Consider the following 13741-nt stretch of genomic DNA (forward strand, 5'->3'; position numbering starts at 1 on the left):
TATGATAAAAGAAAAGGATCCATCAAAAAATTCAATATTTAAAATATGTATCTAACTTGAATATAAAATCACACAAAATTCAGTATTTAGCAAAATAACATTACTTTTAGCATGCTCAAAAATAAAAAGCCTGCTATATGAGAAACTCAAAAAATAACATGTAAGACAAAAAAAATGACGAGCCCAAGTTTAATATAAACCATAAAAACTCAATATTTAATAAATATGGATAACGTTACTCTCGTGACCTCTACGGATGTCGGCGGTCTTGACTTCAAAACCGCCCTCCCTGGCCATGCTTACCCCTAGCCATGCATGCTCGAAGAGCTGGCTTGCCCGAACCAAAATAGGAAACAGAGAGAGGATTCCTGACTTGGGTTGGAGGCCAATGAGATTGGGGAGTTTTCTTTGCTTGATTTACTCTTGGGAGCACTGGAGGTGGGTTTGTGGAGCAGTAGAATTAAGGAGTGTAGGCCATTAGAAAGGTGGGGATAGGGATAGCAAGGGTTTTTGTTTGGCTTCCAAAGCTACTGGTGTTTTCGCACGGGCAAAAATGGCTGCTGAGTTGTCGGTTGGATATTCCGTGGTTCATGTTCTGAATGATATCTACTCTGTGGTAACTAAGGTAAAAACTTCTTTAGTTCTTTATGTTCCTTTGATTGTTTGTTTGGTTATTTTGTTCGCCTTTTCGATCTTCAGTTCACATCCTTTAGAGCAATTGCTTTCCAACTATATATGATAATGTATTGAGTCTGAACATTGTTCTCTGTGGTTACTCCATTCTATGTTCGTAAACATACATTTGCAACATTGTTCTGTGACCATTTATTCGGTGGTTCAGTTTCCCTTTTCATTTCTAGAAGTTCTGATCGTGCTTAAGAATAATGTGCTTGTTGTTGTCGTTCGTCCTCGTCATCGTCGTATTCCTACGCATTGTGTAACATGTGCTAATAATTTATACAGGCCTTCTGCATATGCAAGCATATAAGAGTATGCAGTTAAAACCAGGAGGGAAAGAGAGAAAGAGGGAGAAAAATTAGGAAACTAAACTTTACTCGAGTTTTATTTTTTTTATATTAGTATATAATATAGATATCTGAAGAACAGTCTGATCACTGTGAATTCATGGTGTGAGTTCAAATCCCAGGGTTTTTATTTGAGAAATTCCCTTGTTCTCAGCCAATGTTGACAAATCAAATGAAATCCATTGGTGTACACGAAAAAAGAAATCAATGACTTTAAGCTAAAATTTTCATGAATCTTTTCAGAAAAAGTTAGTTGCATATGGCTACTCTTGATGAGTTGTGCACAGGTTAAGGAAATTAGGAGTATGAGATCTTGGAAGTGGGTTTTATTTTGGGTGGAAGACTTCAATCGATTGGCGAAAGAATTGAGTTTAGCTACTGTTACTACCAATAAAAATTTTCTCTTTCATGTTTATGTTACCTTCTTCCTCTTTCTGCTTCTTTCATGAGGGGGAATAATTTCATCATTTGAAGCTGGATTAGTTTGTCATAATTATAAATATCTTTTAGATTATTCACTTTCTAGTGCTGACTGCTAACTAATTGGGTTAACTCTCTAAAGCTGATATTCATGAGCAATATTGAGTTATTAGTTCCTTATATATATGAAAAATCTTGTTATGTATGTCCTTGACTGCATGTTTATATGAGGTTAATCAAAGGATCATTAGTCATATGTGCTGAAATAGATGATAGAAGGATGGACATTTAGAAAATTTCATCAACATATTATGTATGCTTTCAATTATTTTTAATTAGATTGAGTAGCAGATGATTTGAATCACCAGATACAATTGTCCTGCAGTCCTGCCTTCATGTCAAATTTGTTTTTTTTGTGCCAAATCTGTAATCGGACAACTAAATATGCCATCCAGAATTTTAGATCTTGTCTGATTGATCCTTTGCTATTCTTCAATATTGAAGTGTGCATTGTGCATATTTTAATGCCTAAGAGATAACCTTCTGATTTGTAGCTTGATGTTAATTTGAGATATAGGTTAGGAATGTAAATGGCATTGTCAAGAAGCATCATCTTCATTTTAGCTTAAATTTCCTGTTGCCTCCAATCTCTTTTTTAGCCTTCTTCCTTTCTCAGAATGCCAGTATGATAATGAATTTAAATCATGAAATCTGAATCTATGGAGTATGATAAAAATGATTTTCTTTATTTTGAACCCGTTACGGTTGAAAGTGTTCGTAATGTTATTGATTTGGAACTACTCCGTGGCATCTTTATCTAGTTGGAGCTCAAACACTCATGAAGCTGGCTCCTCCTATCCTGCATTATTTGTTTGTTGGACAAGCCTTTATGTTTTGCACATGTAGTCATCTAGGGCACATTTCTGGGTTTAGTAGCTGCAGCAGAAGTTCAATGCCATCCTTAAGGAGTTAAGGATTGAGCAACCAAAAATAGTATGTAGAAAAGAATAAATAAGATGCTCTTGCCATTGCAATAGGCATAAGCTACTCAGATATATTGATTAAAAGCTTGTAGTAGAATGCTACTGAGGTTTACCCAAAACAACCTCAACTGATTAGCAAGTATTCCTCTAATGCTATTCAATTGATGGAGATGCTTCTGATTCACGTGGTAATGTGGTTTTATTTATTTCATTCTTTCTTTCTTTTGGGGAGGGGCAGGGGTAGGGTGATGTAACACATTAAGCAGGCTGAAGTCCATTTTGGTGATCTCATGTATGTCGCTCTTTCTTGCTTAAAGCAAATCGTTCTGTTTCTCATGCTGTACCTTTTGTGTCCATTGCTGTTGGGTGGATTGGTGAAATACGCTGCTGCACTTGTTATGGCTGGTCAGCCGCTGATCCACTCATCTAAGTTTCAGAAAGGAGGCCATGACACAACATGTCAGTCAGGAAAGCTGCCCTTCCTTTTGGAGCACTGCCAAGGCTGCAATGTGTTTCTGGGTCCTGAAATGAACTGCTGAGGCCATGGTATCAATTTTTGGGTTTGCTATGGTGCTTGCCAATGCTCAAATTGCTGCTAGGCAGAAGCCATACCACTGCCCAAGAATGCATTTCTTGGCTAAATGCTTTGACAAATCCCTATCTTCGAATTATTGCAAAGGCTTTCTAATGGATAGGATTCCTGATTTTTCTGACATCTGGGATTGCTGGCTTTCTCAAGCTAAAAGGCTTTCCAGTGGAATGGACATTGAAGATTCATCAACAATGGCCACTTTCCTTTGACTTGGTCGGTAGTGGGCAGATCAAGTTGATGATAATGGCAAGCTCTGATCATGCACTTCATCAGATTGATTGCCAACAATTAAAGAGAATGGCTCTTACTCACAAGGTTCCTTTGATGAAAAAGGTGAACAATGTAGCTTTGGCCAGTGCAGAGGTAAGTAGCAGCTTGAAGTCATACACGATTGACATGTTTGCTCTTCAGGAATTCTTAATGAGGAGCTCAATGCAGCGGGGGAACAAAAGCTTGTTATGTGCCACTTCCTCTCCATGGATTGCTAGGTATTTCTGGTAAGCAATTTATATTTTCCACCCCCTTTTGATGTTTCTTGAACGTGTTTTCATTAGCCCTGCCAAAGAATTTGTTACTGAAAATTTCGTTTCTCACCTTCTTGCTCTTTAATCATTTCTTCTCTAGTGTGAGCTGACATGACAAATTTTGGAATGTAATCTAGGTAATGTTAAGCACTAAGAAATGTAACAAACAATCAAATTACTATGAAACATAATGTGTTGTGATTATCAGGTGGTTGTACAATTTGCAGAATGTTTTCAGTAACCGCCCGATTGCTCTCTTTAAGATAACTGTCTCTGAGGCCTTGCTGAGAAAATAGGCTCTGATTTTACGTTTAATTGATCTGTTTCTTTTGTTCCCCACGTCTAGCCATTTATTTTTTGAAGTTTTATAGGCTTTCTGTAACAAACAGATAGGATATGTTAGAAATGCCCGTAGCAACAAACTACTTTTATAAAGCATGAATGTTTTCAAAGACCTTGTACATCTACTGAGAGTTTTATAAAGGAGTCACTCTTTCGCTCTAAATGAAGAATGTTCATGCTTTATCAAGAGTGCTTTATTGCTTCTTTTTCAAAATAAAGATGTATCACAATTTAGATTTAGGCTAACAGAAAATATTTATCTGCAATTTTATGGAGAATAAAAGAGTCCATACTTCAGGCCAAAAAGGGTGAAGTATAGTTGCATCCATGGTTTTTGTTTGAAAATAATTCATCATTCTAAGCTATTATTTTCTAGTTTCATTTCCCCTTTTAGGAGCTCTTTAAATGCGCAATTATCTTGGTTAATTTCATTTCCATGGCAATTTATTATCAATCAGCAACCCTTGCATTAACATAGTGAATTGCATGCAGGATTGGTATTTAGTATTCACCATTTACAGTGAATAATTCTATATTCTTTCCCCTAAGTCTGCTTGTTGTGATTCAATGCTATGGCTATTGAAGTAGTTGCAGAATTAAAATGTAATCCTGGGTGAAAAGTTCGAACTTTCCATGACAACCTAAACAAATAGCTAAATGAAGACTCCCCCCCACCCCAGTTGATTCTCTTGCTTATAGATGCATCGCTGTCTTATTTTTATAGAAAGCAGTCAAGTCGAACCTAACTCATTTAGCAAAATCAAGACTTTCTAGAGACTAGGACGTGACAATTATTGACCTTAGGCTGTTGAATAGTCTTATAACTGTGTAAAGTTCACCATAAACGTCAATGATCATCATATATTCACAAATTGGAAAAGGACCATGTTCTTCTTGACTACATGCCTCCAGCAACCTGAGCAAAGGATCTAGAAATTGTTGAATTTTATAGGAAATTTATGGAGTTTTATCTCTGTTGTGCTTGTTATCAACCCTGAGTTCACATTGGGAATACAATGATGTCATCATCATTATAAGAATGCAAAGTCTTTTCCCCTTAATTTGGTTTAAAGACCATGGAATTTAATTTGTAGCTTGATCAATTAACTTTTCTAGGACTGGAAATTCCTTGAATAACAATCCTTGGATTTCAACCTGTACTTTAGCTCAATTGGTTCATATAACCATCTTTAGAGATGACATTCAGCAGGTTTGAAATTCAAATTCTAGCACTTACAACCCCTTTCTTTATTCGTAGTTTCCTTTGTAAAAAAAAAAAATCCTTGGACTTCAGGTCAAATGGATAAAAATGTTGAGTGGAATTAGTCTATGTCAGTTGGTAAAAATTTTCAGCTAATTATAAGTAGAAAAATGTTTTATGGAAACAAGATTCAGCAGGGATAACAGAGTAAATCAATAAAAATCATATTAAGTTGTGTATAATTATTATCCTATGATAGAGGGAAGGAACAAGCAATCTACTTTTAGAGTAATTGGAAGTCATTTTCGGAATTTGAAGGCAGTTAAGGTCATAAGTAGGTTGGTTTTTGTCTTCTACCATGGGACATAATCTATGACCTTCCATTTTAAAAAAATTGGTCATAAAAGGATAAGATTGCAAAAGTCTAAGCTCTATAATTTTATATAATGCCCGTCACTAGGGGGTTAGACTTCTCAACTATTTGAGCATACAAAGACACCTACCTAATCTAAAGGATGTGTGAACAACGCACCGAACTGCTTTACTGTTTACTCTTGTGTTCCTACACTCCAAATTCCCTCAACTTGTTCCCCCATTCAATGTTCTCATCTACTCAAATCAGAGTGTTTACATATCTGTGCTTCATATGAACGTTCTTTTTACGGTTGATACAGCTGCGTGAACTGTTAATAGAGTATTTTTCCAGCAGGCCTCTTTAGAGCAGTGTGGCTCTTGACTCTTCATTGATTTGCAGACTAAAGGCATGAAAGAGATTCAAAGTATTGTGTTCTTTTTCTGACATTTTTAAAGTTTAATTAGTAGGAGAACTATTCGTACTTCTAGACCACGGGTTCAAAGTATTTCATTATTATTTTTACTATGAATAATCAATAATCTATGTATCAGTCTTCCACTGACACCGTGTCCGCTGAAATTGCAGTCCCCGAGCCATTGAAATTGAAAAAGGAGCAAAGAATTTTGAGGACATGGAGGTTGCATTTAGCTGTAGTCAAGTGTTTTCAGTGATTGCTAGCGGTCTGAGTGGGAAAACTGGCTGCAACCAAGGACCCTGCTGCCCTAAAACCGTGTGGGCCTTTATCTTTTTAATAAGCTGAATGAACAGCCAAATGCAAAATTCTATACATCTCGTAACCTTTGACAATACTTTCAGTCATGTGCAATGTTATGTCTGACTCATTATACAGATACGTGTATTCGTCATGTTTGTTATGATTTTTTATATAAATTTTGAGAATCATATGCAAAGTGAAAGGGCCGAAACGTGTCAGACATTTAGAATCGAACCATTCGTCTAAGATACAAGTCATGTGAAAAGTCTTATATTAGGTATTATATTCTTTTTTTCAGCATTTTAGTTCAGCTTCCACTAGTTTTTGTTGGTCATGCACGAGATGAATGCACCATTTATTCGGTGCACAAAGCTTAGGTTTATCATCAATGTGGAAAGGAAATGAAAGCTGCGCGCAGCTGGTCAAGTCTAAAAGAACAATGTTGTGTCTTGATCTTGGTCTTAGTTGCATTAATAATTACCCGAGAATGGGGGCACCCCTTCTGAGCCACACGCATTGCCTTACCCTAACCGTTTGATCACGCCTGGCTCGTACACTTTTTGCAATTATTAAGAGCGGAAGGGGCTGCCTTCTTCTAATCATGCATGAACTGGCTTATGGTCTAAACAAAGTACCAATGCCGTATAGCTCAAGTGCACTTAGTTACAAGGTATTAGATTTATCCCCATACGACCATTCCACATTCGATTACGATGTCGTTTTGGTTAAACCCTTCAAATGATATCTCTCTTATCATGTCAAACTTTTACATGTACCAAAAAAGACAATTTGCAGCCGTAAGTTTTGTACGGATCAAAAGATCCCGCAAAGGGAACAAAAAAATATATGGGACACAGCTAGGGTTTAAACTTCAAAACTCAATAACTTATGATATTTTTTACAGATATGAGATTATGTCATTTGTCAACGATTGTATGATTTACTGATAGAATATTAGATTTGTAATTATTAAAATTAAAAATCAATTTTTAATAATTTTAAATATAAAAAAAAAATTATGTCATCTAGATGCCTCATTCAATATGGTCAATATCTACATTTGAACACAAGACCTTGTAATATATACGTCTTTATATCGCCTTCTCCTGCTTTGGTAAAACAGAAAACTAAAGTTTAACATTAAGGCAACACAATCTCAATGCCAACCAAGTAGGTAGACAAGAGACCCACAAAAGAAATATGGTTAAGTGCATTTAATTTTGTTTGTTTATCAAAACATCTTTGTCGCTTTTCGGCAGGATGGATTTAATTTTAGAAGAAACTGTTTGTGTTTACACTTTACTTTGCCTTCTCTCATCAATTTGAACACTACTTACATAAAAATGGCTAAAATTTAATTTGTTCTTAAAGAGTAAACCCAAAAGGAAAGCTGGCTTGAGTTTTTTTTTTTGTTGTTGCTTTTCTTTTAGCCTAAGGTCCACACGCAAAAGACTCATTTGAGACACCAGTGGGAGTAGTGGAGCTGGAATTAATTGCCAAGAATATTGGCAAATGCTAACCACTTCTCCACTGCAAAGTTGAAAGCTTAATTTAAAATTTTTTCCTTTTGCTTTTCTTCTTTCAGGTTGAAATTTTTGGTCACTTAGGATTATTATTTAAATTATAAAGTAATCAGTGATTTCGTTTTTTTCAAAATGATTAAACATATAATTTAACTACTAAGATTAGAGATGTCATTGTCCTTAATGGCAGCTTAATACTTGTTATTGAAAGTTCTTTAACTCATATGTATATAAACCTGTACTAGATTAGACCTGATGAAATCAAACTTGGCTAACCTTCTAAAATTTTTGTTTAAGATTCAGTTTGATCAAGTTCATTAACTCTTTAAGACTTGATTTTTTTAAATATATTAAAATATCAAAAAAATTATTTTTATGTTTTAATATTTTTAATATATTTTAGAATTAAAATTAAATAAAAATCATTTTTATTTATATTTGACTACATTGGGTCGAGCTACCTATTTAACCCTTATATACGGCTATGTGCACATCAAACCAACTAATTTTTACTAATTTTTTTCTTCTTTTTTCTTTAATTGCCTTAATTTTATCTTGCTCACATATACGTTTAAGCATATATATATATATATATAAATATATATGGATAAAATATGAAAAATTTATTCAGGTGATAGAAGTTGTTAGGAATATAATCTTTATTATAAACAAATATCATACAATTATTGATAAAATATGAATTTTTGGAAATGTGAGATATATTTAGTTTGCCCGGCCCATAGATATGAATTGGATTTATGTGAAAATTTTGTAAGAATTAAGTTCTTATTCGTGGGGGAAAAAAAAAAGGAAGGAAAAAAAATATAGTGTCATTCTCATTCTCATTAAGTGGGCAGGTGATTAAGTGGTTGATAAGGGGTTAAAAGGATAGCCTTGTCGTGGAGGTGGCAGCAGCAAGCCCAATAACTCGCCATGGGAACCACCGCTCTCAACAGATTTTCAATTACTCTCAACGTGGCCTTTTGGCTAAGGCTGTGCCATTAAGAAGTAGTTATCAGTGGACCACTTAGAGTTTTGGGTTTATCTTAACGATAAGATTTTGAAGTATATTTTTTTGAAAAGAATACTAATGAAAATGATTAAAAAAAAGTGAATTCATTAGTATAGGTTTGACATTTGTAGTTTTGTTTTTGTTTTTATGTTTGAAATTATAAAAAATTAAACATTAATTATTAAAATTAAAAATTCAGTAAACTTTCAACAATATTTGTAATTTTTAATTCTACCTAAAAACGTTGTAGTCTAATAGTATGTTTGAATTCTTTCTCATTCTCATAAATGTCAAGTAAAAAAAATTAAAAAAAAACAATAAAATAAAAGTAATTAAGATAATGACTTAATTATTCATTTTTGTTTATGAATAATTTACAGCATATGGTGATTAATTACAAAATAAGACTTTTCCATCACATGGTTTGAAATTAATGAATGATTTGAGTCCAAGAAAGTTGGAGAGAGAGAGAGAAAGAGTTAGAAGAAACATTTACTTTCTAGAAAACCATTTTAGTACTCCTCTAAAAGTTAGGCAGTTGGTATAGAATTCTACAAAGAAAATTACAAAACTTTCATTGAGATAATAATTGGGAAGGGCTAGAAGAGAAAGGAGGATATATAGGAAAGAATACGTTTTAGAAATTAAGTTCCCTTTAAAAGAAAAATTAATGTGAAAGGAATGATGCTACGCATTAATAATGATATAAGCTAGTGAAATTATCACCTTTTTTTTTTTTTTTTTTTTTTCTCATTTTAGGTCTATAGTTGGTATATTTGTTCTTTAATTAGTGTATATAGAATGGATTAACTTACACTAATGTAAAATTTTTTAATAATTAATTTCAATAAATTCAAAATATGAAATTAAACTATTTTTTTTTTCTTTTAATTTATATACATATATCAAATTATTGATTCTTAAAATTTATTCTAATATATATTAAAATAATATTAAAATATATTTATTAATTACATAATGTTCAAACTTCAAACCCAATGACCACTCGGATAGTGAGTTATCTTCGGATTTCTGAGTTTTTTTTTTTTTTTTTGGTTATATATAAAGAGTCCATGATAATTAAATTAAATCAACTAGTTTTAATTAATTATTGATGGGTTCTTTGGTCAAATTAAATCAACTAATTTTAATAAATAATAGTAACCTCGATTGAAACGGATCCAAACATGAAAAACATTGCGGATAAAATCGATATCCCGACAGATGAACAAGTCTTCTAGTAACTATTTAAGTTTTTAGATCTTACTATATATAATGCAAAGATGATAAATTCGTTATACACTACAAAAGCCAAGTTGTGGGAAAAATAACATTTATTTTTTTAGATATTTTATGTTATTAATTACATTCATATCGATAGTCTTAGTCCATTGGCCACGTTTAGTGGCTACAAAAGTTTTCCTCAAGTATATCAAAGGGGGATTTTTCTTGGCAAGAAAAAAGAAAAAAAATTATTTACTAGTGAAATGGATAAGGGTAGTTAGTAGATTTGAAAATTCGTATTACTGTATTATATAAAATATTATATTTATATCATATTTTATATGAAAATGTAAAATTATAAATCTAACAGAAATAAAGAATTTTTTATTTTTATTTGGCACGGAGAAAACACAGCAAAGCAGCCAGCCAGCCAGCAATATTCAAAAAAGATTTTGAACAATGATGTCATGTTTCGTACAACATGACCTCACTGTTTAGTTTCATTTCTACTATAAATAATAACCTTTCTATGCAAAAAAAAACCCCGCCACAACATCATCATCCCCTAACTCCTCTTTTAATTCCGATTCTTTCCTAAGAGCCTAAAACCCATGTTTAAGATGGAATATAGTGAAGCAACTCCTGCTACTATATCTTCTCCTCAATCCCTTTCTCCTAATAACTCTTCAAATTCGTCGTCTTCTCCTCCTCCTCCTCCTACTAGTAATACTCCAACTCCACCGGCTGTTATTAGCCCTTGTGCTGCTTGCAAGATTTTGAGGAGAAGGTGTGCTGATAAATGTGTGTTGGCACCTTATTTCCCTCCTACTGAACCAGCCAAATTTACCATTGCTCATCGCGTGTTTGGTGCTAGCAACATAATCAAGTTCTTGCAGGTAGTTTATTTCGTTTGGGGTTAATCTTGATGTCCCCTCACTATTCCTTTGTTATGTCTACACTACTAGTTAAGAGATTTCTCAGAGAGAGAGAGCGAGAAATGGCTACTTTTTCACTAGTGTGAAATGGTAAAAGGGTGCCTTTGGGTTGATCCGTTGACAAATGTGGCAAAAAGATATATACTAATGAAAAAAGTCATTTAGTGCCTAGTGGTTATCATTTTTGGGGTGCATTTTCAAGAACATTGTTAAATTAATATTCCTTGAGAGAGTTGGAGGGCTTTTCTCTTTTAATAACCTGCCTCATCTACATCTACAATTTTGTTTGGTTTCAAAACTTAGATGATATTGGTTTAACTTTATTATTGTTTGTTCTCCAAGTCAGAATTAAGTTCAATAGTAAGGGGATATCTTCACCCACCAAAACAATTTTCAAGAGTCTTTCTTGGAGGGACTTGTGTCGTAGGCTGCAGGCTAAGCTAAAAGAATAAGATAATTAAGTCTAAAAACAATACACAGCTCTCACATTTTTCTAACTTTAAGTCTGTGTTTTACTTCGAACAGCAATTTGAAATGCAAGTTACATGAGGTTTGTTTACACAGGTAGAGAAAGTGCATGTGGAAACGACCCTACTTTCTGCATAAAATGTTGACACTTCCAAACATCCCCTCTCTGACTATGTCAAGAATATTTACTTGACTTCTCCAATACATTACGTTTTCCATATGGAAATGAGGAAATTTATTGTTCCCAAATCTAATTTCCTGTAACTTGAGTGGAATTAGGTTCTCTTGACTAGTAATAGTATTTCACTTTTTCTAGATAGTCATTATTAGACTGTATTAAGGCCTATTCAGTTGTTTACTTTTGGGCATAGTTAACAGATTGATTTGATTTAGTTGTTATGGTGTAGTTGTAGACTCCTATTTTAGTCAATGTCAGAGATGCTAAATGAGTGGTTCTTCCGGTTTTTTTCAGGAACTTCCAGAGTCACAAAGGGCTGATGCGGTAAGCAGCATGGTTTACGAGGCAAGTGCAAGAATCCGTGATCCGGTTTATGGCTGTGCAGGGGCAATTTGCCAGCTGCAAAAGCAAGTTAATGAGCTTCAAGCACAATTAGCCAAAGCTCAAGCCGAAGTAGTCAACATGCAGTTGCAGCAAGCAAACCTTGTAGCCTTACTTTGCATGGAGGTGGCACAGTCTCCTCAACCAAACTCCCAGCAATCAGTCGACACTTTCATCAGCAGCCCGCAAAGCCACCAGAGCAACCCAAGCTTCATGGAAGACAACAACTTAGGGTCATTATGGGAGCCTCTGTGGACATGATAAATGCTTAAGCATAGCTGCTTAATTTGAGAAATTAAGGTCCCATATATGAAACTCCCCTAACTCTAAGCCAATGGCTCCAAAGAAGGAGATCAGTCGAAGGACGTTAATAAATTTAACTTAGTAGTAGGTTATAATGTGAAGATATATGGGGGAAAATGTAAGTTTAAGATCTAATCACTTTGTTAAAGCTAATACGAAGTAGATAGGTCTTTTTCCTCCATGTAATTTGGCATGTAATTTGGAGAGAAAGAAAAATATGTACTCCAATTTTTCTAAAGTTTTTATTTCTGTGCTTGTTATTGGAATTTTAACAACTTTTAGGTCACCTAATATGATTACTTAAATTTGATGTCTCATTTAATTCCTTGTCAAACTAGCTTTTGACCATCTCTTTCCTTTGGTTAATTTTCACTATACCATTTAAGATTATTTTTTTTGCTAATTTTAACATCACTTAATTGTTATTAATAATTTTTAATATTTTTATACTTAAAGTTATCCGGAATTGAATATTCTTTGTGAAACCAGCTTTAGGACACGTATTCACTTTTACTTTTATTCGCTTAGATTGATCAAATTCATGATAATATAAGCTTCTAAAATCATTAGTGCATTTTTCTAAATGATATGGCCATTAAATTGCCAAGACTAATTATTTTCTAATACAATGTGCAAATTGATTACAACATTTAATAGAGAACAATAGCCACCTTCCGTTATCATGTGTTTTTTTTTCAATATTATTTTTCTAAGTTTGACTAAGTTGGATGACTATTTTACCTTTTGGAAGGATCAAGAATTCAAGATTTAAGAGTCCATCTATCTTCAGCACCACAATTTTTCTTTACTTATATTCTGCGTTACCCACTCCTCTTCCTCCTTCCCTTTACTGGATGTGCATGTCATAACTCATAAACTATATATATTGATCAATACAAGTCCTTTTTCTGTAAGTGGAAAATGATATAACGACAGGAGACCAAAGAATGGAATTGTCATGATCCATATGTCCTCATTAGATCTCTCCACGAACCCAGTGTTGAACATAATTTTCTAAGTTTAATTCAGTCAAATATGTCATTTTATTAATAAAAAAATATTTTAAAATATGTTTAAAATATTAAAATTTTAATATATTCTATTTTTAATATGAACATTAGGTTCACAAAAGTCAAAATTTTTTACAATTATAAATGAATATTATAGAATATTAACATAGATACCAATCTTTATAGTATGATAAAGGATAGTGTGGTAATTACTACTAGGCTAGGCTATAGATGCTTTAGTTCAAGAGTAGAGTAAAAATTAAGTCCGAAAGTTTTGGCATCTTCCCCAAATAATAAGTTGTTTCTTCAAATATAAACATGGCTGCAAGACTGGCAGCTAGTACATATATAACTTCAAAACCGTACCGTATAAAGTCATTATTAATTGAGATTAATTCCGCGTTTTAATCATGATTAGATGTCTCCAATTAATCTCTTTCAAACTTTTTAACTTTCATGGAGAAAATGGATATTGGAACCTTTGAAAGAGAGATTAGTACTCTACTCTTGTTTGGAACATCCATTCTCCGGTGCAAAAGAAGGAAATAAA

The 13741-nt window shown here is 33.4% G+C and overlaps 1 protein-coding gene and 1 long non-coding RNA gene across 3 annotated transcripts; both read left to right on the plus strand.

Annotated features, from left to right (window-relative positions):
- Positions 1 to 229: 229 nt before the first annotated feature.
- On the plus strand, positions 230 to 6391 carry LOC111286652 (uncharacterized). Of its 2 annotated transcripts, none has more exons than XR_016342766.1 (3): positions 230 to 625; positions 2667 to 3517; positions 6028 to 6391. It is a non-coding gene; the product is annotated as an uncharacterized LOC111286652 (long non-coding RNA). The 2 variants fall into 2 exon arrangements; XR_016342765.1 differs by having other exon boundaries at positions 237 to 625; positions 2839 to 3517.
- Positions 6392 to 10464: 4073 nt separating this feature from the next.
- Positions 10465 to 12274, plus strand: LOC111285395 (LOB domain-containing protein 1). Its single transcript, XM_022874823.2, has 2 exons — positions 10465 to 10812; positions 11792 to 12274. Exons 1-2 carry the CDS (start codon positions 10528 to 10530, stop codon positions 12137 to 12139), a joined length of 633 nt encoding a protein of 210 aa, XP_022730558.1. The 5' UTR covers positions 10465 to 10527; the 3' UTR covers positions 12140 to 12274.
- Positions 12275 to 13741: the final 1467 nt, after the last annotated feature.

The sequence above is a fragment of the Durio zibethinus genome, chromosome 6 (assembly GCF_047325235.1).
Source record: "Durio zibethinus cultivar Kanyao isolate XHJ-2024 chromosome 6, ASM4732523v1, whole genome shotgun sequence".
NCBI lineage: Eukaryota > Viridiplantae > Streptophyta > Magnoliopsida > Malvales > Malvaceae > Durio > Durio zibethinus.